The sequence below is a fragment of the Camponotus floridanus genome, unplaced genomic scaffold (genome assembly GCF_003227725.1).
Source record: "Camponotus floridanus strain SB8 unplaced genomic scaffold, Cflo_v7.5 scaffold20, whole genome shotgun sequence".
Lineage (NCBI taxonomy): Eukaryota > Metazoa > Arthropoda > Insecta > Hymenoptera > Formicidae > Camponotus > Camponotus floridanus.
Genome location: NW_020229326.1, coordinates 2,352,093 through 2,379,936, shown reverse-complemented (window position 1 = coordinate 2,379,936; position 27,844 = coordinate 2,352,093). Strand labels below are relative to the sequence as shown.

At 33.1% G+C, this 27,844-nt stretch overlaps 4 protein-coding genes across 10 annotated transcripts in view; 2 read left to right on the top strand and 2 right to left on the bottom strand.

Annotated features, from left to right (window-relative positions):
• Nucleotides 1-3,713: 3,713 nt before the first annotated feature.
• On the top strand, nucleotides 3,714-12,956 carry LOC105252475 (transmembrane protein 205). Its single transcript, XM_011259858.3, has 4 exons — nucleotides 3,714-4,358; nucleotides 11,511-11,704; nucleotides 11,822-11,985; nucleotides 12,169-12,956. The coding sequence occupies exons 1-4, from the start codon at nucleotides 4,093-4,095 to the stop codon at nucleotides 12,454-12,456; spliced, it is 912 nt and encodes a 303-aa protein (XP_011258160.1). The 5' UTR covers nucleotides 3,714-4,092; the 3' UTR covers nucleotides 12,457-12,956.
• A 1,326-nt stretch (nucleotides 12,957-14,282) lies between these two features.
• LOC105252476 (DDB1- and CUL4-associated factor 7) lies at nucleotides 14,283-16,200 on the bottom strand. Of its 2 annotated transcripts, none has more exons than XM_025408310.1 (4): nucleotides 15,804-16,200; nucleotides 15,399-15,697; nucleotides 14,765-15,317; nucleotides 14,283-14,656 (listed from the first exon to the last, which is right to left on the bottom strand). In XM_025408310.1, the coding sequence occupies exons 2-4, from the start codon at nucleotides 15,649-15,651 to the stop codon at nucleotides 14,422-14,424; spliced, it is 1,041 nt and encodes a 346-aa protein (XP_025264095.1). In that variant the 5' UTR covers nucleotides 15,652-15,697; nucleotides 15,804-16,200; the 3' UTR covers nucleotides 14,283-14,421. The 2 variants fall into 2 exon arrangements, with proteins under 2 accessions (XP_025264095.1, XP_011258161.1); XM_011259859.3 differs by having other exon boundaries at nucleotides 14,284-14,656; nucleotides 15,399-15,683.
• A 9,803-nt stretch (nucleotides 16,201-26,003) lies between these two features.
• Nucleotides 26,004-27,220, top strand: LOC105249960 (pre-mRNA-splicing factor SPF27). The gene is made up of 3 exons (XM_011255781.3): nucleotides 26,004-26,194; nucleotides 26,340-26,605; nucleotides 26,677-27,220. The coding sequence occupies exons 1-3, from the start codon at nucleotides 26,120-26,122 to the stop codon at nucleotides 27,068-27,070; spliced, it is 735 nt and encodes a 244-aa protein (XP_011254083.1). The 5' UTR covers nucleotides 26,004-26,119; the 3' UTR covers nucleotides 27,071-27,220.
• The window catches only part of LOC105249961 (colorectal mutant cancer protein), a 38,068-nt gene continuing 37,402 nt past the window's right edge, over nucleotides 27,179-27,844 (bottom strand). For all 6 annotated transcript variants that reach the window (XM_025408251.1, XM_011255782.2, XM_025408250.1 and 3 more), the window contains one exon: nucleotides 27,179-27,742. Coding sequence is in view for 5 of the 6 variants with exons in the window: in XM_011255782.2 (XP_011254084.1) it covers nucleotides 27,632-27,742 (111 nt within the window). In the remaining variant the exon portion in view is untranslated. The remainder of the gene's footprint in view (nucleotides 27,743-27,844) is intronic.

Genomic DNA, 27,844 nt, shown 5'->3' with positions numbered 1-27,844 from the left:
AGGAGAAAAATAAAATGCCAAAAATTTAGAGATCATACAATATATAATATACAATATAAAAGAGAAAAAGAAAACCTGAAGAAAAGACCACCAAGCAGATCTATGAATAACAGTTTGGGAATAATGTCAGAGTAACGCGTATGTGCGACTATAAATAGATAGTAATTGTGCAGGAATAATTCGCATCTTGCTAAAAGGTTTGCGGTCGACAGCCTTTGCAACTGACAGCACTTGATGGTGCGTTGACTTTGCAAGTTGAATGAATGGAATGGGCATTGAATGAATGGAAGATAAATAATTTTTTTCTGGTTTCATCTCTTAGCACACGAATTCTTTGATGCGTTTGACATGGAATTGACAATTACTAGTAAATTACTATTCATTGATAACGATACAGGCTAAACACAAAAATAATTTCAAATCACTATCCATACAGCACAAAATATTGCAGTAATATTGGGACAATGTTGCTGCAATATTACAACAATATTAATAATATTGTTGCAATATTCTGTACTGTATGGGCATTGATAAGAGTCTAACGCTCATAATAGTCATCAAATCATTTAGATAAACATATCTTTGGCGCATCCCTCGGAGAGGAAGAAATCAAATTCACTTATAAAATATTGCGCGCAAATGCTCTGAAAAGAAAAGATTTAATAAGAAGAAATAAAAAAATTGACGGTAATACTTCATTTTCTTTTTATAAACCAAGAGTGCGCATGTGAATTCTATTGTACAAAAACGTTACAATTTTATTAAATACATATAAAAATGTCATTACATGTTTTAAATTGATTCTTGTGTCTCTTTCTCTTAAAGTAGAAGCCACTGTTGCGTCAGGCGAGACGCGTTTTATTCGATCGACGTGATTGTGTAGAAATTGTTAATCGCGCGCGTGCAAAATGTCAATACGCGCTCGAGTGACAGCTATGCAACTATGCGACGTACATATTTCATCGTCGCTGCGATTCGTATTGCAAGTACATCATGATTGCGTATTTAATACGTCACCAAAAAGTGGCGCTTAAATCCTATAAGGAAATATAAGAAAAAAAAGAGATGATAAACGCCACTTTTCCCTATAAGGAAATATAAGAGGATTATATAGGATTTATATAGAATTATATAGGATTTCCTTACAGGAAGTATAAGAGGAAAAAGAGATGATAAGCGGCGCTTAATAATGGCTTAAAAGTGGCGCTTAAATCCTATAAGGAAATATAAGAGGAAAAACAGATGATAAGCGCCACTTTTTCCTAGAAGGAAATATAAGAGGATTATATAGGATTTATATAGGATGATATAGGATTTCCTTACAGGAAATATAAGAGGAAAAGGAAGTGATAAGCGCCACTTTTTGGTGACACTGTCGCATACCGAGAATTCCCACTTGTTTCGAGAAAGAATAATTACTTGATCGAATTAACAATAATAAACTGTCTTAATCAAGCGTTATTAATCGCGATTTTTTCGTAATAATATATATATATATATATATATATATATATATATATATATATAATATTATAATATTGTCTGCACATTGTGAGTCTTTATTTTTCGCGAGTTTCTATTTTTGATAAAAATTTCTTATATTGCTCTATTAAAAATCATAAATCATTGTAAAATATACATATTTTACTAGCGTATAAATAATTTTTTTAGTCTCGTGAACTGAAGACCTACTATCTCGGCCTCACGTCTATTGGATTTCACGTCTCGGTATTTCTCGAGAAGAAATCGATAATATGTAAAAGAGGCAACACATGAAAGAGAGAGAGAGAGAGCGCGATTTTAAAAGATATGATTCTTTCTTTCTCTCTCGCAATTAGCGGAGCTGATTCTTTAATAATTCAGAGCGAGATAATTTGTTCGCCGAAAAAAAAATTCCATTCAAGTTCGTTTCTCGAACTATGGACTGGAAAGCAAGATCGTCTATCTCCTGGCACGTACATCACACGTGCGTACGTGCGTTGCATAATGCGCAGCATCGGATTTGCGCTTCCGCACATGACAATTTAACAATGATTCTCGTGATTGACGCCGGAAGCTTGCACTAGCTCATCCCTGAAAATCTGTAAGCTTCAACGACGGCTCGTCGTTGCAATCAAAAGTGAAATTGTAAATCGATTGTAGCAATATCCTAGGCGTTTCAAGTATTGTACAATTTTAATAAGTAAAATCTTCATTTTTTTCCTTTATATGTCTGTCAAAAGAAACTTTTCGAAAAAAATACTTTTATAAAAATACTTTTATAAAAATATCATACTTGAAAATTTAATATTAAAATCAGACGTGATTTGTATAGCACCAAATTGGGATATTGAAATGCGAAAACTCTATCTTAACTTTGATATCTATTTACGCGATAACTATTTCCCGATACCCGCGATGATTATTACTTTTCGATGTACATGAATCATTATTCGATTTAGCGACATTCTCAGGATGGATTACCGGTTCCTGATTTAGCGACATTCTCAGGATGGATTATCGGTTCCTGAAATTTTAATGAGATTATACATGTTCGTAACAGATATTTACAAGCTTTCTCGAATTCGACTCGACTGTTGACAGTTTCAGCAGTTTGACGTGAATTTACACGAACTGTATATTATCGTTATCAATATTTACACGTTAGTCGAAAGGTTTTCGTCACCGTTTCCATACTTCCGTAAATCATCTTAACTCTGCATAATTTTTATGTAACGACAAGTGCGAGAATCATGCGAAAATTGTAATTTACATCTAAATATAATACATACAATTAATATTGTAAAACATTCATTATCGATAATGAGATATCTCGAGAGATTTTTTTAATCTGTATTGAATTGTAGAAATTGTAAAAATTCTATATTGTTTTTTCTTGTTTTTGAATTATACATTCTCTAAGATGAGTAATACGTTCTCCCCAGGTAGCAAGATGACGTCTTCAGACGTCTTAATGACATACAATGACGTCATTAAAACGTTATTAAGATGTCACTCTGCTATCTGGGTCGAAGAATAATACAAATAGGAATGCAAGAATTAGATATCACGAGCAGTAAATTATATAAATAAATAGTTCCCGTAACTTTGTAACAAATCTATTGTAAATTATAACAAATCTATTGTCTCAATTTAAAATTAGAAACGTATGCATCATTTTTATTATTTAATAATGCGATGCGAAAGAAATAATATACTTTATAATTTAATAAAAAAATAGACCTTGCATGATTGAATATTTTGATCAGCAATGAATGAATATCTTATTTCGAATATTTCTATCATATGAAATGAATTTAACATTTTCACATGTGAGTTGTGCAATTAATTTCTCTCACTCACTTCTTTATTGGCTCTTTTTTATAATAATTTCAACCTGTGTAAAATATAATACAAAAATATTAATCCTGCAATGCTCGAATATTTTATTATAATCTGTTTAGATTTATAAATGAATATAAAGCTATTATATACGCTATAAAAGAAAAGATCACGTTACATATATAGAGTGAAAATCGTAAATATTTCTATATACATTCTCTTTATAGAAGATTCAATTCTGAGAATCAAAATGCCACCGCGAAAAAAAAAACATCAGCGTTCTCTCTTGTAAAAAAGAGACCCATGGCGCCTCAACCCTTTCGCATCCGTTCGCCACCTCGTAGAGACGGAGAACCGGAGGAAAGAGAGGGAGTGACATAAAAGTGGAGCGGTGTCGAGGCGCAGCGCACTCTACGGCGATAATCGGGCAGAGAGAGAGATAGAGAAAATCAGAAAGAGAGAGAAATAGCAAGTGTAGAATTTCTCTCCCACGCACGGCACGCATATCAAACGATCGGATGTGATCGGTCACCCTCGACGACAGGCTATCGCGCTATCGAGCACATTCAAGTTCGTCAAACCCACCTGCGCTGCTGGAGCATTTAAATAGATAGAGAGGAGAGACACGAGAGATCAGTAACTTGCCAACGGGATAGGGAAATCGCGAACAGTCTTCAAGTGACCCGAGTGCCCCGTTCAAAGATCATCGTTTTTGAACAAGAGATAACTTTGAGATTCACTGATATCACGGTACATTGGCAGCGAGGCACCATGTGTGTACGTACATTGGTTGGTAACGAAACGATGTTACTCGATTCGAAGAAAAAAAGCGGCAAGTTGTCCCGTGCCAAGGAAAAGTACACGAAACTTCACGAGGAGATGCTGGAGAAAGAGGAGCTCCTGCGTCAGCGAGAGCAGGAGAGAAACGCGCTCTATCTGGCCGACAATGTCCTGACCGCGAGCACGGTTCACTACAGCCTGCTGTTGAAGAAGCTTACCAAGTACTACGAGATCGTGGGTCACTCCAAAGCGTTCAAGTAAGTATAAAAAATTTGCTCTCTCTCTCTCTCTCTCTCTCTCTCTCTCCCTCTTTGATAATTTTTAATACAAAATTTGAAAATTTCTGCATAAAAACCGACAGATTTCGTCAGACTTATCTGACTCTCGTCTTATCGATCAGACGTTCGCTTTCTTTCATCAAAGACGATTTTCTTCAGAGGAGGCAGATCTGAGAGCTGGACGCACTCTCGCATGTTAGACAAACTCTTCGAGTTCACGCGTGAAGTTTTGTCCCCTCTATAAGGATCTCGTTACAATTTGTAGATGCAATTACAAAGTTCTCAACTTAGGCAAGTCTTGCATATTTTTCACACTTGCAAAGAAATGTTTCGAGTTTTAAGACACCGTGTGTCGTTGATAAAAAAGAATCTTTATATATGCAAGATTTACTTTTGGAAAGTACACATACTTAAAATAAACAAAACGATTGCTATCGTAAAATTTTTGCATGCGATGTGTGCAAGAAAAGACCTTTGTATATGCAATGTTCTTATCATATATATGTAATTGTCTTGTGAGTTGAAGTCATTTTACATATATACGATCATATACGACTTAATCACTCTGGATTTGCAAATCCAATTACGATTTATCATTCATAATACCAAATCAATACATATACGCGCGTAATATAATGGTAGTATATACTTTTATTCATCTTTTCCAATCTGTTTAGATAACATTTTTAACATTTTATGCAAAAATATACATAATATATCCGAAAAGCAGTGCAACACAGCCCGAAATTTATTGACAAAAACTTAATAATGCCTTTGCATAAAATTTCAATGATAAAATATATCGCGGAGCAAACTGTTCATGATGAAAGAAGCATAATTTACGACTTTAATTAGCAATGCTAGTAGTCTTTTTTAAAATTATTTCTACAGGGAGATCAATTTCTAACATTTCTATATATATTAAGAACGCGATAATTACAAGTAATTAAATAAATAAAATAAACATATATCTTACATTTTCATTTTCGAAGAGTTAAAGATAGGATCATTTTTAACGCTGTCAAAATAGATAGATTTACAAAATTGTCAGCTATTTACGATATTTCTATTATGACTATTCTATTTTAATCATTACAAACACATTTAGATTTTAATACGTAAGTTCTAGGCATATGATAAAAATTAATTAATTGGATTTTGATATTGCGATGAAGAACCTTCTCGTGATAAGAGCCTTCCGCTTAATTTATTGATTCAGAAGATAAATGTATTTTTTAATTTTATCAGAAAAAATCACCGAAAAATTACTAACGTATTACTAATGTCTATATATCTAATGTTTTAAATTAAATTCCGCGAATAATTGAAACTGATGGTACATGGTCTATCTAAAAAAATCTTTTCTATCTTCGCGATAAATTTTCCATCATATGACACATTTATTGCCTCCCATTTGTAAGACACATATGTGCATCTAGTCAGTACTCGTCTTTGATCTCTATTTTAAGAATCGTTATGAAAACAGCAATCTATTGGCGCGCGAAGACGTCATCGAAATAGCAATTTAAAAAGATTTCTCTTTAATTTCTTTTTATTGTCACATTATCTTTTTATTGTTACATTATAATTTGGACAATAAATGTCCTTTTTTGCCGAAACGAAATACGCTATAATTTTGAAAAATCAAGTTAGTAATGACACGCCACGAGAGATTATTTTTATTGAGCATTGTTTCTTTTTTCAATCTTTATATATATATATATATATATATATATATATATATAAAATTATAAATAGATCTCCTTTTTTGAAAAAATGTAAAATTCGCGGTTAAAAGAAGTTTATTTTAGATGTGACGCATACCTTCTTTTATCTATTCTTGTCAAAGGTGCCAATGACGTCATAATTGACGCACTATCCTCTTCAAAAGTTGTCACTAAGTTCTGGAATAATTTTTACTGATAACATCTTTTTCTTCTCTCGATATTTTGTGAACGATTTGGATTCCGATAATTCTAAAAGATCTAAGTATAATTTCTAAAAAAAAGAAAAAGAAAAAGAATCGAAAAACTTTCACGGATCTCTGAGTCCGTTTAATTCGACGTAAAGTTTATCATATCGATAACGCGATATTTCAATAATTCCATATAATTCCGTAAACATATCTTTTATTTAGTGATTGCACTTTTATGTGTAATCAAGAAACATCGATTAAATCGCTCTCGAGTGCAATGTTCTCGGGCATTAACATCGCGTGCCTATAATTAGTCGGATAATTGGATAATGATTACAAGTCTACGATGTGTCTCGTGGGAGAACACACAGACCGATGACTGTATCCGCTCTTGCTGCGTGTCATGTTCGTGTAATCGCCATTCTCTCAAAAAAAGAAAGAGAGATAAATGAATGCATTCTTGTAAAGGACGTGCACGCAAACTTCATTCCTTCAAAGAAGTCGTTTATAAAGAGATTAAATATTTTTTTATTGCTTTATCTTCTAACATTTATTTTTTATAATAATTTCTTACACACACACACAACATACAAATATATATATATATATATATCAAAAATCTCGTAGCAAAGAAAAATATTTATATTTAACTATTATTCTAATTAATCTTAATGTTAATTATATAAATAATGTAATGTAAAAAATTTATACATTTATACAATATAACGTTATTTTTTTGTATATATATATATATAATGCGTGCATTTTTGATAATGTACATAACGCGTGTTTTTTTGCACGGGAGGCAATCGTTAATTTTTGTTTGTACAATAAAGTTTAATGGAATCGCGACTTTCTCGCACTGAAATCGCATACGTATACATTTTTGAGCTGACACAGCATACGTGGTCACGCGTGATACAAATTCCAATAAAAAAAACATAATTACATATCCTGGGCGTTTCGGACAACCGCCGAAACCCGTTTATAACGCAAAGGCGTAGGAAACATTATCTCTCGAGGAGATTTCTTATTAAATAGTCCGTTGATCAAGCATTCAAACATTTTGAATATTGGTTGAAATTAATCGATTGTTCCCGATAATTGCTCTTGCGTTAACGGCTCTTTAATAAATGTATGTCACAATCAGGTCACATCAGTATATATAAAATATATATTTCATAATTATTATATTATAAATTTTGCATATCTCGTACGAAAATACAACATATATATTACATAGATATCATATCTATATATATAAATCACTGTTAAAAAAAACAACCGTAAAGAAATTTCATTTTAACAAAGGTTTATTATATATATTTATAGAATATCGCAAGGTTAGATATCTTTTTAATAACAACTGTTTTTGCACTTAATTAATACATTAATTTGCAATTAATTTCTTTTTAGCAAAAATAACATCATTTATTGCAAGCTTTCAATTTCTTCTATCGTATATTTTTCTAATTAATATTAAAATAAAAAATGTAATTATTCTCTAAAAATTCTAGCTAATTCTATCTAAAATTAACTTGATTATTAACTTGAAGAATATATAATTTTGTTGTCTTTTTTAGTTTTGGATTCCATTGTTTAATTTGTGTACGCGAAAAGCCTTTTATACTAATATATATTAAATCGTAATCAATCGTTTTCGATAATTGGAAATACGTAAAATTTCAAGGATTTCTTTTTATAGAAATTTAGCACGCGCAAAACGATAAGTTGTATAACGAGTTCACGAGCATACCAAATACCTGTAATCTGCCTGCCGTGTCAAAACTGGTAAATTCGTCGAGTATCACGCACCTTTCTCGCATCTTTAAAGAATCACAAATGAGGCATAAATGATCTCGTTTGTTTTGTCTGATCATTCCATTATGTCGCATAATTTATTAGAGACGCATCGCAATATGTATGAATAGTATATTGAGCGTTTATTCACATGTCATCCTTCCGTTTATTAATAATTTATATAATTTATTTTTTCTCTCTCTCTCTTTCCAATATGTACATTCAGTTATTCGAAATATGACGTAATTATTTTTGACGATATTATATCTTTAATAAAATTTCCACCACACTTATTTCAGATTCTTATTTAACTTTGTGTAAAAATTGTCTTGATGTAGATTCACCTATTAATTGAGATTATTGTTTATAACTGAAATTAATCGATGTACAGAACAGAACTGATATATATATATATATATATATATATATATATATATATATATATTCCAAGTATTAAATTTGTATTTAAAGATAGATTTATTTAGAGTTACAAGGTTACATTTTAGGAGTAACGCGACATTTTGAAGCAAAAAGGAGAGATCAGATGTATGCAAATGAGAGATTCGCACTCATTGTGTTTCGTACGGTTATTAAAACCGAAGAGAGGACTGACTGACTTTTGCGAATCATATACCGTCGCAATCTAAGCGACATAGATCGTGCGTGCCATCCTGCACGTTTCCCGTTGATAATGCCAGACTCGTAACGCACACACACAAACGTACGTCCGATTATTCGCATGTCGAATCGCGGTTATCGTAATCCTCTCTTTCTTTCGCAGATCCTGCACCATAAATAAAAGACGGGATATACAATCTTTAAATGAAAAAATATAAGATAACAAGAGAGAGAGAGAGAGAGATTAAAATAAAATAAAAAATGGAAAAAGCAGAAATAATAAAAAATAATTAAAATATTAAGAACGAAAGAAATATAGAAAAATTAACTATTCATATATCTAACCAATATATCTAACCAATATATGCATTTGATTAAAATAAAGAAAAAGTGACAGAAAAAGAGGTATCTAACTATCTCACAATATTTTATATCTGACGAACGGTAAAGAGATAAATAAATAAAATCGTCTAGCATCGTTAATGAAATAAATGAAAGACAAAATAATCTCATTATTTAATTAAATTTCTCGTTGGATACATTTGTTTCACCATGCATCTTGCACTTATCGTAACCGATATAAAAATAACGGGAATGATAAAATATAGGAGATAAAAATATGCGGGTCTATAACAAACGAGATAGACAGATGTGACGCAAAACGTCGCGTGCTGGATTTTTTTGTCTCGCATGTTCACCTACTTGTGTCGCGCAAACACCGATTTATTAATCACGAAGAGACAATTGAGGGCAAAAAATTCACTGACAAACGTATTGTGATTGGTTGACCTCGTCGCGATTAATTGACACTCGAAACAGATCAAGAGTGTGATCGCGCGCAATGTATTGTTACAAATGTTTCTTATCAAGAATGCTCTACGATTGCCAGAAAAAAAACGTCTCTCGACAGTCAGATCAGTCCTCGTGATTTTATTTGCAAATGTAAAATTAGTCCAAGGATGATGCTCGCCTATTGATTCACGACGATACTTTTATCTGGTTAACGAAAAAAAAAGTAATTTCTCTCGCGAATATCTCTCTTGCGATCTCCCTTCGTGCAATTACGTAAATTATATACGTCGGCGAAAATTGTATATAATTATTCAGCAGCATGACACATTAGCGACCATTATTACATTTTAAACGACGTACGCCTGAAATTTGATAAATTAGACAATTTTGAAAGATAAAAATTTTATGATGCAAACATGTAAAATTATTTGTTTGCTGTTAAGATTAATGAATAAATAAAGGCTGCGTCATATGCGATAATTTGATATACGTCACGTTAAATCGCGTTTGATTGATAAATTAAAAGCGTTACCTTCTGAAAGAATTAGAATCACTTTGTGTCTATTTATAAAATAGATAAATAGAAATAATTTCTGATCGAGTGGTCAGAAACGGATGATTATGCAAATTCTTTTTTATTAAATTTGCATAATGTTATTCAAAATATGCAGAATCAAAAGGACCGAGATTTATCGAAGCGAATATCGCGTTGGCAAATATGCGAGCGCGCTTTCAATTTATTGAGAGAAAAAAAAAGAAACGTTGCAGGCAGACGTCGGGGTACTTAATCAGGGAATGCGTACATCAGCATCTTCGTAACAGCACCGGCATAAAATACGCGAGACACTTCGGAGAATTTCGAGAGAGTCACGCGTATGTGTGCGCGAATGCATACATGTTGACACACGTGCTTGTACGTGCAAAAATTATTGCTATTTGTGCGTCTTCGATATGCCACAGGCATAAATGCGTGTCATCTCAGCAGGAAGCGCTTGCTGAAATTTACTAACGAGTTCTTCATCTTCTTCATGCGTTGCATTTTTAACATTTGCGTCATATGAGAACTATATGAATGATAATAAGTAATATATAAATTACAATAATATATAAATTACATTCCTTTCAAATATAATACTTTTTCATCTCTTTATATTATAAATATATTTTTATAATATATTCGCGTATTCATATATAGAAAACAATTTTCTACGACGAGAAAATAAATAGGATAATTATGATAAATCAACACACACATATATGTGTGTGCATGGGTGTGTTGTATGTTAGAAAGCAAAAGTTCTACATGCTCTTGAACTTATTTCAAAATTGGACATACAAATCTATAAGCGTTAATCACATGTTTGCATTGACAGCAAAGCATTCTCAGACGTCTTCAACCTCGGCAGATTTATTTGACTTTGACGTTACGTCAACATAAATTAAATTATTTAAAGAAGATTGTGACGAATTCGAATTCATCGATATCGCGGACCGCAGACTTGCGTACCATGTATTAAATAATCATACAGTTCAAAATACTCGGCAAATTATATAATATCCAATTGCAAAGATATGATCGAGAACATACGGTGCTTGGAGTATATCTCGCAAATTGCGTCAAGTTGGATCATCACTGTAAACTTTTTTATGGTGATAAGAATGAGAAAAAAATGAAAAAGATCTAATCAGACCACATGGACTGTTACGATTCCAATCGAGATAATGTATTTTTATTGCATTCCTTCCAAGCCTTTCAAGTTGCAAATAGCATAATTTTTTGCTAATTAATTCTCGATTTGAAATTTTTCGAATTTGAACTATAATATCTAAAATAACAATAAGAACGCCAATTCTAACATATTCCTACGTGAAAAAAAAATTAATTTCTTTTTACAAATTATCAAAAAAGTTTTGATTGATCCGGAACAGAGTGTTTTCTTTAATTAAAATTCCCGCAATTGAGAGAGATCGAGATATTAAATTCATAATTATGCTTTTTTTTGCAGAATCCTCTTTCACACAACACAACCCACTCACGTAATCGTGATCGCAGCGGTCTTGTTTGTTGCATCGCTCCTTGTTTCAACAAAGGGAAAAGCACAGGCTTCTAGCTATTCTTATTCAAGGATAACGTCCTTCATTTATCTTGCATCCTTCGTCATACATTTTGGTGCGCAAATTTGGATGACCTTCGTATCAGGTAAGTAAGAAATATCGAAATATCTGTATATCGTAAGAATAGAGAGTGAGTTTTCTCTTTTTTTCTTACATAAGTTTCTATAATTGATTACTTACACATATGATAATTTGTTTGCAGGTTTATCCTTATACTTTGCATTACCACGACACGCGTTTGGTGAGGTGCAGCGTGTTCTATTTCCGAGATATTTTACGATTAACGCATGCTTGAGTCTCACCACTCTCCTCATATTCGTCAAACACCATCCGACGTGCACATGGGACGCCGAAATTGCTATTCAGGTGAGTAGATAATATCTTAAAAATTAAAGGCAGATTTTTCTTTTACATACATAACATATACATTTTTTAATAGATATAACTTTTCAGAGATTTGACTTTTTCTTAATTTAATTTTTCTACTTAATTTTAAAATTATTAAAATTGAAAAGAGAGACGAATAAAATTATTTAATGCTATTCGTAGGTCGGTGCGATGTCCGGAGCCTTCTTCCTGGAATTGTTAATTCGTCTCTACCTAACACCTCCGCTGCTCCAGTTGATCGTGCTGAAAAACAACTTGGAACGCGCGGCAGGTGTTGGAAACGAGATTGGCGGTTACAACACCGGACCGCTAAAAAACTGCCCGCACTACTTGAAGATTCATCAAGCGTTCCGCCGCGTACACGTGTCTGTCGCCATGGGAAACATGCTCACCATGGGATGCACGATTCTTCACCTTTACTATATTGCGAGTAAATTATGTGTTCTGTAAGCAATTTCGAAAAATTTGTATACTCGATTTTTCGAGAGTTTAAAGAAAATCCTCAATAGAATCTGGAAAAGTGTCTTATACAATGATCACATAAAGTATCGGCGAGTTCAGACACTTCGCGATGCAAGATATGATCTTACCTGCCATTAAAGTTACTCGCGATAATAGATTACATAAATCTTTCAATTACTTTGAATTTTACGTCTCGAGGATATCGAGAATTGTAGTATTCTAGTATTGAGTATTCTAGTATTCAGTATTCTAGTATTCAGTATTCTAGTATTGAATATTCTAGTATTGAGTATTCTAGTATTGTATTCTATTAGTCTGAGTTTATTTTATATTGAAATAGAGTAAACACACTCAGCGAAGTCACATACAATAGTTGTTATTTACGCGATATAAATTCACATGTTGTTATTTTGAGAGAAAATCAGACCGAGACGAGAGGATAAAAGATGAATTTTAACATTTCTCGTAAATATATGATCTGCTTACAATTCGTTTGTAATATAAATTATTAATGAAAGTAAAATGCGAAATGCGTGCATGTATAATTTGTGAGTGTTCGAGATTGAGTGGATGTAATTTATTTTGTCGACATTAGAAAGAAAAATCAATGCTTTTATATAAATAATGTCTCGCATAAAAATATATACAGATTTACTTGACTTAGAGGATAGACATGTATAAAAATATTATATACATATATTCAAAGTCTTTTAAGGCATAGATTCTTGCCAAAGCATATTTCTTTTCTTATATTGATCCGTGAGAGGATAATTAAGCTCTTGCATTACATTATAAAAATGTATTGATACAGATAAAAGTATTCCGTCTATGACCGAGAAGTTATCGTGGTTTTCTTGATAATGCTTAGAAATTTTTAAAGATTTTCTATCGAATAGTTTCATGAATATAATAAGATCACTGCTTATTACATTGAAGGCGAAAGTATATTTACTCTGTATCAGAGTTAATAATATTTATTGCACTAGGAAAAAAATTGCAAACTAAAAAAATCATGCATACACATACACACGCGCGCGAAATGTCAGTCTAGACCAAAATAAATGCGAAAAAAACGCATTCATTTTATATAATTGACCGAATTATAAACTCATACAGAGCTCATTATTGTAAATAATTGCATATTGTTCGTTTAACATTTGTAAATCACACGATATTTCATATAATAATACATAAAGCATGCATGTTTTTTGTAAAAATTTTACTCTTATTAATATAAATACCTTTCTACATATATGTGTCAATTCTGATACATAATTCAATAATTTCTATGTAATATTGAAATTATTAATTATTAATTTGAAATTGTTAATAAATATTATTACATAATGGGTCTCTTTTAAATTAACTTTTAAATTTTTACATTTTAACATAAATAATTTTAACATAAATTTTTACATTTTAAACTTTTAAATTAACTTGTTAATTTGGTATTCATATCATTGATGATGTAATCATTGATATATATTCGTCGGGAGTGTTATTATATAATATACAATACATCTTGAAATATCAAAAATTTACACTTATATAAAAATCTGTACATTACATACTAAAAATTGCGAGTAATCACAATAACTTGATCACATTCGAGGGAATTAATGCTACAACCACGCTATATTATATGGTATTACATATATACTGTTATTGCAATAACAATTAACTATAAAATTATATCGATGTTTATACTTAACGCAATTTAAAAACCGTTTTTTCAACTATTAATGATTGATTAATTATATATCGATACAATTTATGTAATATTTTTATAAATGTATATACATAGTTAAAAGACGCAAAAATTGAATGTTGCTATTTACAGCCATTCGCTCAGAATATATTTTAAGTTAATATAAAAAAAAATACTAATTCTTTATCATTCGCGCATTTAAATTAAAATTAAAAATAATTATATTTTAATGAGAGATTCTTAATTTAAACTCGAAGAATCTCGGCTGCTTTATTGTAACAAATGGCTATCCAATCGGGCTGCGTGGCGCCCCACTGAATCTGATTAACTTCACCTTCTGCAGCAGTGTAAGCAAGTATAGGATCTTCTATCGCTCTTGGCATTTGCTGTATATCCCAAATCAATGCTTGATTATCATCACCAGCAGTGCAAATGTGACATGACGAATGTGGGGCCCAAGCTATACCATTAACGCTGGCTCTATAACAAAGCAATTAATTGAAGAAATATTCAATACGAGAAATGAAATATCTCTGTATAATAATATGACATAAGTAACAATCGTGAATGAATGAGTTTTATATTGACCTGTGATTACTTAATCTTGCGACTGGCGTGCATGGTACACGAACATCCAGGATAATGACTTCGCATGCGTCCATTGCTACAGTAGCAAGATAATTTGGATCCTGCTTGTTCCATGCTAGTCGCAATAGCGGAGTGTGTTGCGGATCCTCGTAGATTATCGTCGAGTGCTCCAAGTGTCGCAGATCGAACATTCGCACAGAACCATCAGCACCGACAGACGCGAACATGTCGCGACCACCTCCGGCGCGGCTAAATGCAATGTCGTATACTTCTTTGTCATGAGCAATCAGCTGTGTTTTTACATGACCCGTAACCATGTTTACTCTGCCCAACATCTGTCCTGTTTCTAAGCCCCATATAGTGCAAGTAGTGTCTATACTAGAAGTGCCGATAAGATTCGGATCTACCTCGTTCCAATCAAAGGACGTAAGTGGCGCACAGAAATCAGAATTCTTATTGTTATTTAAGACACATTCCAAACGAGTCTCAGGTTCGGCGGCACGCCACACTCTTAAATAATCACCAGATGTGGCAAGAAGATCGGGAAATAAACCTGTATAAATAAACAAATATTTATTTATTTGATTATCAATAGGACCCAGAAAAGATAACAAATTAAAATAAATGCAAATACCTTTGCTATCTGGTATCCACATAATTTTTGTAGTTGGATAAGGATGATCAAATGTACTTTTAGCACTAAATTCAGATGTCTCTTCGTCCAGCGAAACAATTTGTACTTTATTGTTGTACTCTTCCACAAAACTTCCCAATGCTAAACGAAATCTTTTATCAGGCCTCACTGACCAGTTCATACTGTACAACGGCCATGGGGCTTCATACTTGTAGATTTCTTTTCGCTTTGGTGGAACAGTGTGCATAGCCATGATTAAGCTCCAATATTCTTATCCTGATTACACTGAAAGCAATTAACTTAGAAATTTTAAACGTATTCATCTGAATTATTATTAATATAAATAAATAAATATTAAAATTATTGAGATCAAGAAGCAAAACTTGTTTAAATTTGTCAACTAACCTGATGAATATGTATGTGTTAAAGGGAAATAATTACTGAGAATGTATAACCTGACAAAAGTTTAAATTTTTATAATACTCATATCGCTGGAAAAAATGAAATCATTTAGATTGAAAAAAATGTGCAGGTCCACACATTCCGAATAAAAACAGCGGAAAACTACACAAAACTTTCACAAACGTTTCGACTGCGGCTAATATTTCGAGGAATAAAATGGCGTCTCTTAGGGATTTTCGTAACTAATCTCGATCCGAAATCCTTTAAATTTTTTTTCTGAAAATTTTAATTTTATCTTTTTCAAACTTTCTTCACATATATAATTAATCATTCATAACATGCAAAATCTCCACAAACAACAGGTTTGTTCAGCACGAACAAACAAACTTTTTGCACTAGTGTACACTGACTGATAGAAATCTCTTCGTTCCAATTGGCTAATCAAATGCTTCGAAATATTTGGGAGTGATTGTCACTCAGACCCAATGCTTATTGGCTAGTTGAAAATAAAGACTTTTGATTGATCTAGTGCCCCTATTCTAGGGACACTAGACCAATCAAAAGTCTTTATTTTCAACTAGCCCAGAATAGGGACACTAGACCAATCAAAAGTCTTTATTTTCAACTAGCCTAGAATAGGGACAGTAGACCAATCAAAAGTCTTTATTTTCAACCAGAGAGAAACCTGAGAGCGGCCACCAGCCTCGACGGGCACATTTCTCGATGCTTGACGCGCCGTCTGACAAAGTGGACGTGAACTATGTCCATTACGCTCGGTAACGAAACATGGTTTGTGTCTATGATATGGGTTCATGTCCGAACTATTCAGAGGTGGACAGTCGGATAAGAATCGATAATTCATCGTTCTGTTTTTGTCTCATCAATGACAGACCACGCGACTGCCACGCGACGAGCTTACGATTTTGCTTTTCTCTTTCACTCGTCGCGCTTTCACGTTCTTCGTTATGATGTAATAACGAAATGATCTTCACATAATCCTAATTTTTTAAGGGTATTGGCAGACAAGTTTTCCAACTTTGTATGTCCTGTAACAAAAATACAACACATTATGAAAATTACGATTACATGCTTACTTCAAGCTGCCATAGCAATTGGACATGAACCATAGCTCAGATACGAACCATGTATTATTATCGAATGTAATGGATTTAGTTGACGTCCACTTTGTCAGGCGGCGCATTAAGACAATGTGCCCGTTAAAGCGAGGTGGCCGCTCTCAGGTTTCTCTCTGGTCATATCTGTCAACAGCGTGGAGGCGATGCGATGCGCATGCGCTCAACGCTGATTGGAGCTGACCGAAGCCGACCGAGCGTGCACAGAGAGACTGAGAGATGTCGTGGCTCGCTTTATCCCTGGAAGTGATACTCCCTCTATGAACATTAACAACAAAATATGAACTACAAAACAAATGTCCACGAAGGTTCTCAGAGGATAACATATATGTCCCTCTGATAATATAAATAATATAAATAAAAATATAAATAATTTAATTAATAATAATTTATTATATAAAAATATTAATATGTTCTCTCTTTTCCTTGCTATTATTTATATTATATATTTATATTATATATTTATATTATATGTATAAATATTACATTTAAGTGTGAGTCCAAGAAGCAAATTTCGGATATTCACTGTAAGTCAGCCGCTCTTCGGGCGATCGGGACGAGATTTAAACGGTAGTGCCGCGAAATGGTGTAGAATTTTATGCAAAAAGAACGAAATCGCGTCTGGAAGTCGAGATATAAATTCGCTGTTTTTCGTCTGCGCGCGGACAGTCGAAATCGTGCACGACGCCGCGCATGTTGCCTGCCTATCTCGCGCGATATTCACTGTAACGCGGCGAGTAAAATGGCAAGCCGAATGTAATCGTTCGATTAATTGATTAAATACTTATATATACCGAACGAAAAGATGAATCGGAATGCAATCGTTCGATTAATTAATTAAATATAGATACTACGATCGCGGCGAAGCGGTGGACGCGTCGCTCTCCGAAACATGATGGTGGTTTGCGATATATCGCGATTGTTCCGTGATACATCAATCGTTCATAATTAATTAATTTAAAATAAAATATACTTCTATTTAAAATGTCGCGTGTATATATAGTACGCAAAATATTTCGGCAGAGAATTATCAATTAATATCATATGTTTGGCCTTGACGACGTATAGCAAGCGGCTATACATGTCATAGCTTTGCCATCATTCACACGGTGACACTCGAATATAGAAAAATATTTAACAACATGATAATAAAGTAAATAGCATTAAGAGCCCACAAACCAATTCGTTTCTTATAATTTATATTATCAGGAGAATATATTTTGCGAGGAGGTCCATGATGCGTTGATGACCTCTTTACAAATCATGTTCTCCTAATAACGCAAACGTGAAAATTTTCGAAAATTCGTTTCTTATGATTTATATTATCAGTAGAATATATTTTGCGAGGAGGTCGATGATGCGTTGATGACCTCTTTACAAATCATGTTCTCCTAATAACGCAAGCGTGAAAATTTTCGAAAATTCGTTTCTTATAATTTATATTATCAGGAGAATATATTTTGCGAGGAGGTCGATGATGCGTTGATGACTTCTTTACAAATCATGTTCTCCTAATAACGCAAACGTGAAAATTTTCGAAAATTCGTTTCTTATAATTTATATTATCAAGAGAATATATTTTGCGAGGAGGTCGATGATGCGTTGATGACCTCTTTCCAAATCATGTTCTCCTAATAACGCAAGCGCGAAAATTTTCGAAAATTCGTTTCTTATTATTTTATATTATCAGGAGAATATATTTTGCGAGGAGGTCGATGATGCGTTGATGACCTCTTTACAAATCATGTTCTCCTAATAACGCAAGCGTGAAAATTTTCGAAAATTCGTTTCTTATTATTTTATATTATCAGGAGAATATATTTTGCGAGGAGGTCGATGATGCGTTGATGACCTCTTTACAAATCATGTTCTCCTAATAACGCAAGCGTGAAAATTTTCGAAAATTCGTTTCTTATTATTTTATATTATCAGGAGAATATATTTTGCGAGGAGGTCGATGATGCGTTGATGACCTCTTTACAAATCATGTTCTCCTAATAACGCAAACGTGAAAATTTTCGAAAATTCGTTTCTTATAATTTATATGATCAGGAGAATATATTGTGCGAAGAGGTCGATGATGCGTTGATGACCTCTTTACAAATCATGTTCTCCTAATAACGCAAACGTGAAAATTTTCGAAAATTCGTTTCTTATAATTTATATTATCAGGAGAATATATTTTGCGAGAAGGTCGATGATGCGTTGATGACTTCTTTACAAATCATGTTCTCCTAATAACGCAAACGTGAAAATTTTCGAAAATTCGTTTCTTATCATTTATATTATCAGGAGAATATATTGTGCGAGGAGGTCGATGATGCGTTAATGACCTCTTTACAAATCATGTTCTCCTAATAACGCAAGCGCGAAAATTTTCGAAAATTCGTTTCTTATTATTTTATATTATCAAAAGAATATATTTCGCGAGGAGGTCGATGATGCGTTGATGACCTCTTTACAAATCATGTTCTCCTAATAACGCAAGCGTGAAAATTTTCGAAAATTCGTTTCTTATTATTTTATATTATCAGGAGAATATATTTTGCGAGGTGGTCGATGATGCGTTGATGACCTCTTTACAAATCATGTTCTCCTAATAACGCAAACGTGAAAATTTTCGAAAATTCGTTTCTTATAATTTATATGATCAGGAGAATATATTGTGCGAAGAGGTCGATGATGCGTTGATGACCTCTTTACAAATCATGTTCTCCTAATAACGCAAGCGTGAAAATTTTCGAAAATTCGTTTCTTATAATTTATATTATCAGGAGAATATATTTTGCGAGGAGGTCGATGATGCGTTGATGACTTCTTTACAAATCATGTTCTCCTAATAACGCAAACGTGAAAATTTTCGAAAATTCGTTTCTTATAATTTATATTATCAGGAGAATATATTGTGCGAGGAAGTCGATGATGCGTTAATGACCTCTTTACAAATCATGTTCTCCTAATAACGCAAGCGCGAAAATTTTCGAAAATTCGTTTCTTATTATTTTATATTATCAGGAGAATATATTTTGCGAGGAGGTCGATGATACGTTGATGACCTCTTTACAAATCATGTTCTCCTAATAACGCAAGCGTGAAAATTTTCGAAAATTCGTTTCTTATTATTTATATTATCAGGAGAATATATTTTGCGAGGAGGTCGATGATGCGTTGATGACCTTTTTACAAATCACGTTCTCCTAATAACGCAAACGTGAAAATTTTCAAAATTCGTTTCTTATAATTTATATTATCAGGAGAATATATTTTGCGAGGAGGTCGATGATGCGTTGATGACTTCTTTACAAATCATGTTCTCCTAATAACGCAAACGTGAAAATTTTCGAAAATTCGTTTCTTATAATTTATATTATCAAGAGAATATATTTTGCGAGGAGGTCGATGATGCGTTGATGACCTCTTTACAAATCATGTTCTCCTAATAACGCAAGCGTGAAAATTTTCGAAAATTCGTTTCTTATTATTTTATATTATCAGGAGAATATATTTTGCGAGGAGGTCGAAGATGCGTTGATGACCTCTTTACAAATCATGTTCTCCTAATAACGCAAGCGTGAAAATTTTCGAAAATTCGTTTCTTATTATATTATATTATCAGGAGAATATATTTTGCGAGGAGGTCGATGATGCGTTGGTGATCTCTTTACAAATCATGTTCTCCTAATAACGCAAGCGCGAAAATTTTCGAAAATTCGTTTCTTATAATTTATATTATCAGGAGAATATATTGTGTGAGGAGGTCGATGATGCGTTGATGACCTCTTTACAAATTATGATCTCCTAATAACGCAAACGCGAAAATTTTCGAAAATTCGTTTCTTATAATTTATATGATCAGGAGAATATATTGTGCGAAGAGGTCGATGATGCGTTGATGACCTCTTTACAAATCATGTTCTCCTAATAACGCAAACGTCAAAATTTTCGAAAATTCGTTTCTTATAATTTATATTATCAAGAGAATATATTTTGCGAGGAGGTCGATGATGCGTTGATGACCTCTTTCCAAATCATGTTCTCCTAATAACGCAAGCGCGAAAATTTTCGAAAATTCGTTTCTTATTATTTTATATTATCAGGAGAATATATTTTGCGAGGAGGTCGATGATGCGGTGATGACCTCTTTACAAATCATGTTCTCCTAATAACGCAAGCGTGAAAATTTTCGAAAATTCGTTTCTTATTATTTTATATTATCAGGAGAATATATTTTGCGAGGAGGTCGATGATGCGTTGATGACCTCTTTACAAATCATGTTCTCCTAATAACGCAAGCGTGAAAATTTTCGAAAATTCGTTTCTTATTATTTATATTATCAGGAGAATATATTTTGCGAGGAGGTCGATGATGCGTTGATGACCTCTTTACAAATCATGTTCTCCTAATAACGCAAACGTGAAAATTTTCGAAAATTCGTTTCTTATAATTTATATGATCAGGAGAATATATTGTGCGAAGAGGTCGATGATGCGTTGATGACCTCTTTACAAATCATGTTCTCCTAATAACGCAAACGTGAAAATTTTCGAAAATTCGTTTCTTATAATTTATATTATCAGGAGAATATATTTTGCGAGAAGGTCGATGATGCGTTGATGACTTCTTTACAAATCATGTTCTCCTAATAACGCAAACGTGAAAATTTTCGAAAATTCGTTTCTTATATTTATATTATCAGGAGAATATATTGTGCGAAGAGGTCGATGATGCGTTGATGACCTCTTTACAAATAATGTTCTCCTAATAACGCAAGCGTGAAAATTTTCGAAAATTCGTTTCTTATAATTTATATTATCAGGAGAATATATTTTGCGAGGAGGTCGATGATGCGTTGATGACTTCTTTACAAATCATGTTCTCCTAATAACGCAAACGTGAAAATTTTCGAAAATTCGTTTCTTATAATTTATATTATCAGGAGAATATATTGTGCGAGGAAGTCGATGATGCGTTAATGACCTCTTTACAAATCATGTTCTCCTAATAACGCAAACGTGAAAATTTTCGAAAATTCGTTTCTTATAATTTATATTATCAGGAGAATATATTTTGCGAGGAGGTCGATGATGCGTTGATGACTTCTTTACAAATCATGTTCTCCTAATAACGCAAACGTGAAAATTTTCGAAAAATCGTTTCTTATATTTATATTATCAGAGAATATATTTTGCGAGGAGGTCGATGATGCGTTGATGACCTCTTTACAAATCATGTTCTCCTAATAACGCAAGCGTGAAAATTTTCGAAAATTCGTTTCTTATTATTTTATATTATCAGGAGAATATATTTTGCGAGGAGGTCGATGATGCGTTGATGACCTCTTTACAAATCATGTTCTCCTAATAACGCAAGCGTGAAAATTTTCGAAAATTCGTTTCTTATTATTTATATTATCAGGAGAATATATTTTGCGAGGAGGTCGATGATGCGTTGGTGATCTCTTTACAAATCATGTTCTCCTAATAACGCAAGCGCGAAAATTTTCGAAAATTCGTTTCTTATAATTTATATTATCAGGAGAATATATTGTGCGAGGAGGTCGATGATGCGTTGATGACCTCTTTACAAATCATGTTCTCCTAATAACGCAAACGCGAAAATTTTCGAAAATTCGTTTCTTATAATTTATATTATCAGGAGAATATATTTTGCGAGGAGGTCGATGATGCGTTGATGACCTCTTTACAAATCATGTTCTCCTAATAACGCAACGCAAAATTTTCGAAAATTCGTTTCTTATATTTATATTATCAGAGAATATATTTTGCGAGGAGGTCGATGATGCGTTGATGACCTCTTTACAAATCATGTTCTCCTAATAACGCAAGCGTGAAAATTTTCGAAAATTCGTTTCTTATTATTTATATTATCAGGAGAATATATTTTGCGAGGAGGTCGATGATGCGTTGATGACCTCTTTACAAATCATGTTCTCCTAATAACGCAACGTGAAAATTTTCGAAAATTCGTTTCTTATTATTTATATTATCAGGAGAATATATTTTGCGAGGAGGTCGATGATGCGTTGATGACCTCTTTACAAATCATGTTCTCCTAATAACGCAAGCGTGAAAATTTTCGAAAATTCGTTTCTTATATTTATATTATCAGGAGAATATATTTGCGAGAGGTCGATGATGCGTTGATGACCTCTTTACAAATCATGTTCTCCTAATAACGCAAGCGTGAAAATTTTCGAAAATTCGTTTCTTATAATTTATATTATCAGGAGAATATATTTTGCGAGGAGGTCGATGATGCGTTGATGACCTCTTTACAAATCATGTTCTCCTAATAACGCAAACGTGAAAATTTTCGAAAATTCGTTTCTTATAATTTATATTATCAGGAGAATATATTTGCGAGGAGGTCGATGATGCGTTGATGACCTCTTTACAAATCATGTTCTCCTAATAACGCAAACGTGAAAATTTTCGAAAATTCGTTTCTTATAATTTATATTATCAGGAGAATATATTTTGCGAGGAGGTCGATGATGCGTTGATGACCTCTTTACAAATCATGTTCTCCTAATAACGCAAACGTGAAAATTTTCGAAAATTCGTTTCTTATAATTTATATTATCAGGAGAATATATTTTGCGAGGAGGTCGATGATGCGTTGATGACCTCTTTACAAATCATGTTCTCCTAATAACGCAAGCGTGAAAATTTTCGAAAATTCGTTTCTTATTATTTTATATTATCAGGAGAATATATTTTGCGAGGAGGTCGATGATGCGTTGATGACCTCTTTACAAATCATGTTCTCCTAATAACGCAAGCGTGAAAATTTTCGAAAATTCGTTTCTTATTATTTATATTATCAGGAGAATATATTTGCGAGGAGGTCGATGATGCGTTGATGACCTCTTTACAAATCATGTTCTCCTAATAACGCAAACGTGAAAATTTTCGAAAATTCGTTTCTTATAATTTATATTATCAGGAGAATATATTTTGCGAGAGGTCGATGATGCGTTGATGACTCTTTACAAATCATGTTCTCCTAATAACGCAAACGTGAAAATTTTCGAAAATTCGTTTCTTATAATTTATATTATCAGGAGAATATATTGTGCGAGGAGGTCATGATGCGTTGATGACCTCTTTACAAATCATGTTCTCCTAATAACGCAACGTGAAAATTTTCGAAAATTCGTTTCTTATATTTATATTATCAAGAATATATTTGCGAGGAGGTCGATGATGCGTTGATGACCTCTTTACAAATCATGTTCTCCTAATAACGCAAGCGGAAAATTTTCGAAAATTCGTTTCTTATTATTTTATATTATCAGGAGAATATATTTTGCGAGGAGGTCGATGATGCGTTGATGACCTCTTTACAAATCATGTTCTCCTAATAACGCAAGCGTGAAAATTTTCGAAAATTCGTTTCTTATATTTATATATCAGGAGAATATATTTGCGAGAGGTCGATGATGCGTTGATGACCTCTTTACAAATCATGTTCTCCTAATAACGCAAGCGTGAAAATTTTCGAAAATTCGTTTCTTATAATTTATATTATCAGGAGAATATATTTTGCGAGGAGGTCGATGATGCGTTGATGACTTCTTTACAAATCATGTTCTCCTAATAACGCAAACGTGAAAATTTTCGAAAATTCGTTTCTTATAATTTATATTATCAGGAGAATATATTGTGCGAGGAAGTCGATGATGCGTTAATGACCTCTTTACAAATCATGTTCTCCTAATAACGCAAGCGCGAAAATTTTCGAAAATTCGTTTCTTATTATTTTATATTATCAGGAGAATATATTTTGCGAGGAGGTCGATGATACGTTGATGACCTCTTTACAAATCATGTTCTCCTAATAACGCAAGCGTGAAAATTTTCGAAAATTCGTTTCTTATTATTTTATATTATCAGGAGAATATATTTTGCGAGGAGGTCGATGATGCGTTGATGACCTTTTTACAAATCACGTTCTCCTAATAACGCAAACGTGAAAATTTTCAAAAATTCGTTTCTTATAATTTATATTATCAGGAGAATATATTGTGCGAAGAGGTCGATGATGCGTTGATGACCTCTTTACAAATCATGTTCTCCTAATAACGCATTTAAAAAAAAAAAAAAAAATTTCGCGAACAATTAATGTTCGAAATAATTTACGCATTGCCATCCGCGTTTTGTGGGCTCTTAATGCTCTTTACTTAATTATCATGTTGATAAATACATAGAGCCGTATTATTTACCAATTTATTTTGAAAAATATTTATTTCATCTTTGAATATTACAGTATCTGTCGCGATTGAATAATTTATTTATTATCAATTTACACACATAAGTATTTAATTGTTATATAGCACTGGTGCTACCGGCATTTCGTGCACATAGCACGGAACAAAACCAGAAATTGTGCAATTATATATTACCCTCTGAGAACATTCATGGACTCTGACTTTGTGGTTCATGTCCATGTTTTGAATGTCCATAGAGGGAGTATCACTTTTGGGGTCACTCCATAGCTTGGACATGAACCATAGCTCTGACACGAACCATGTATTATTATCGACTGTAATGGATGTAGTTGACGTCCACTTTGTCAGGGAGCGCATTAGGACAATATACCCGTTAAAACGAGGTGGCCGCTCTCACGTTTCTCTCTGTTTTCAACTAGCCAATAAGCATTGGGTCTGAGTGACAATCACTGTAGTCCCTAGAATAGGGACACTAAGCCATGACTAGAGAACCTCTAGGAGAGAGAATGGACAACTGATCAAGCTTTTTCATGATTGGCTGGCAGAAAATGTATCAATTTTAGTTATTGCGACGCCAATGCAAAATATGATGACACACAAATAGGACACACATGACACACATATATTAACCTATTTGTGTGTGATCATATTTTGCATTGGCGTCGCAATAGCTAAAATTGATACATTTTCTGCCAGCCAATCATGAAAAATCTTGATCACATGTCACATGATCAGTTGTCCATTCTCTCTCCTAGAGGTTCTCTAGCCATGACATCTCTCAGTCTTCTCTCTGCTTGTAGTTTGTTTTCTTCTATATATCTTATATTCATTGGCGTTTGACAAAACACCTGACCGAGATGACCGTGTGATGTGTTTACAAACATTTGTTATCTGTAAAAAGTAGTTTCGTATAGTTTTATTTTAATAATTTATTATGGCTGGAGAAGTGATCGTCGATGCGCTACCGTATATCGACCAGGGATACGATGAACCTGGCGTGCGAGAAGCGGTAAATAATAAATCATATACCCCTCTTTTATCATTGAATAAAATAAGCAACGTAATAATTGAAGGTTTTACATCTCCAAGAAGATGTAAAATAATAATAAACTCGCGTATTTCTTCTTTAAAATATCTGAAACCCAACGTTCCAGGCACTGGCGATGGTAGATGAAGAGACGCGGCGTTACAGACCGACAAAGAATTATCTAGAACATTTGCAGCCTCTGAATATAACCGCGTTCGAAACAGAAGTAATGAAACACGAGTTCGAGAGAATGCAGAATCGTTTGCCGATGGAAGTTCTTAGTATGAAACGTTACGAGTTGCCACCACCTCCATCTGGCAAGCTCAATGATTTAGCAGCATGGAACGAGAGTGTGCAAAACAGTAGTGCGCAGTTGGAGCATCAAGCCACTAGGTAGACAATGATTTCACTGACTCAGTGTGCAATCTCTTATATTATTTTTACACCTCTTTGCATAATTTCAGAATCTGTAATTTAGAATTAATGATGGACTATGGCTGCGAAGCGTGGAAATCTTATTTGGAAGTATTGGTTCAACTGGTGGGGCAGGGTCAAAAGCAATTGCAAGTATTGAGGAAAATGATTCAAGAGATTAATTGGCAGAGAAAGTCGATGCAGACTCAAGGAGGTGATAAACTGAGAGCTCTTGAAGCACAGTGGGTTGGTTTGGTGTCCAAAAATTATGAGATTGAGCAAGCCTGTGTACATTTGGAGGAGGAAATACAGAAAATTATGATAAGTAAAGAAGCTGTGGAAATTAATGATGTACCAGCGGAGGAAGGGCCTGATGTACCGGAAAAAAGTGCCACAGAAACAATGGCATTACAAATGGAGCAGCAAGAAAATCAGGATACTTAACATAATCTAAATTGTATATAATTATTAAGTAAAAAATTAAATAATGCATAGAGATAAATTGATAATGGTTTCACATTCACATTTTAATATTTATAAACGCACTAGACTTTGATAATAAAGCACAATTTATTACATTGTTGTTTACACATATCACACTTGGTTTATGCTTTTACAATATACATATGTACACGATTATCACGTTGTAATCGATACGCTTTACTGATTAACAATTTATAATTTATGTGCTGAATGCTGTTTTAAATAGGCTACTTGCGTTCGTGTATCGACACATTGCACACATTGCATAGGCCCAGCTGAGTTTTTTCTTTTTTTTTTTTTATTCTCGTTAGGATAGCATTAATATATATCATGATATAATTACAAAGCGAATGGCTAAGCATTTTTATTTTCGGCCGATTATTCGGTATAAAAAAATACGTGGATTCATTCTTCGTTTTGCGTAATGTCATTTCGCGGCGACAAAAAAGACATTAGCAATAATTGTTGGATCGTTAAGCTTGTACCCCATGTCTCGTTTTCTACCATTCAGTAACTCGATTGTCATAACGATGTCTCGCTAGCGCCAGAACTTTGAGACTGTAGTGCTATGCTTCCTTTGTAACCCATCGATTCCTCTTCTAGCGAAACTATTCGTTGCTGCATTGTTTTCACCTGCAGGTATGATAGAAAATTAAATTAACGTTCAGTACACATATATGTGTATAAAAGAAATGTGTATTTTTATGTAAATAAATTCTATTTTTATATATAATT

Coding starts and splice junctions, on each gene's coding strand:
- LOC105252475 (XM_011259858.3), top strand. CDS start 4,093: ATGTGTGTACGTACATTGGTTGGTAACGAAACGATGTTACTCGATTCG. Junction 11,705..11,821: donor TTGGATGACCTTCGTATCAG/GTAAGTAAGAAA, acceptor ATTTGTTTGCAG/GTTTATCCTTATACTTTGCA. Junction 11,986..12,168: donor ACGCCGAAATTGCTATTCAG/GTGAGTAGATAA, acceptor TGCTATTCGTAG/GTCGGTGCGATGTCCGGAGC.
- LOC105252476 (XM_025408310.1), bottom strand. CDS start 15,651: ATGGCTATGCACACTGTTCCACCAAAGCGAAAAGAAATCTACAAGTAT. Junction 15,318..15,398: donor GTGGATACCAGATAGCAAAG/GTATTTGCATTT, acceptor TTATTTATACAG/GTTTATTTCCCGATCTTCTT. Junction 14,657..14,764: donor GCAAGATTAAGTAATCACAG/GTCAATATAAAA, acceptor GCTTTGTTATAG/AGCCAGCGTTAATGGTATAG.
- LOC105249960 (XM_011255781.3), top strand. CDS start 26,120: ATGGCTGGAGAAGTGATCGTCGATGCGCTACCGTATATCGACCAGGGA. Junction 26,195..26,339: donor AACCTGGCGTGCGAGAAGCG/GTAAATAATAAA, acceptor CCAACGTTCCAG/GCACTGGCGATGGTAGATGA. Junction 26,606..26,676: donor TTGGAGCATCAAGCCACTAG/GTAGACAATGAT, acceptor GCATAATTTCAG/AATCTGTAATTTAGAATTAA.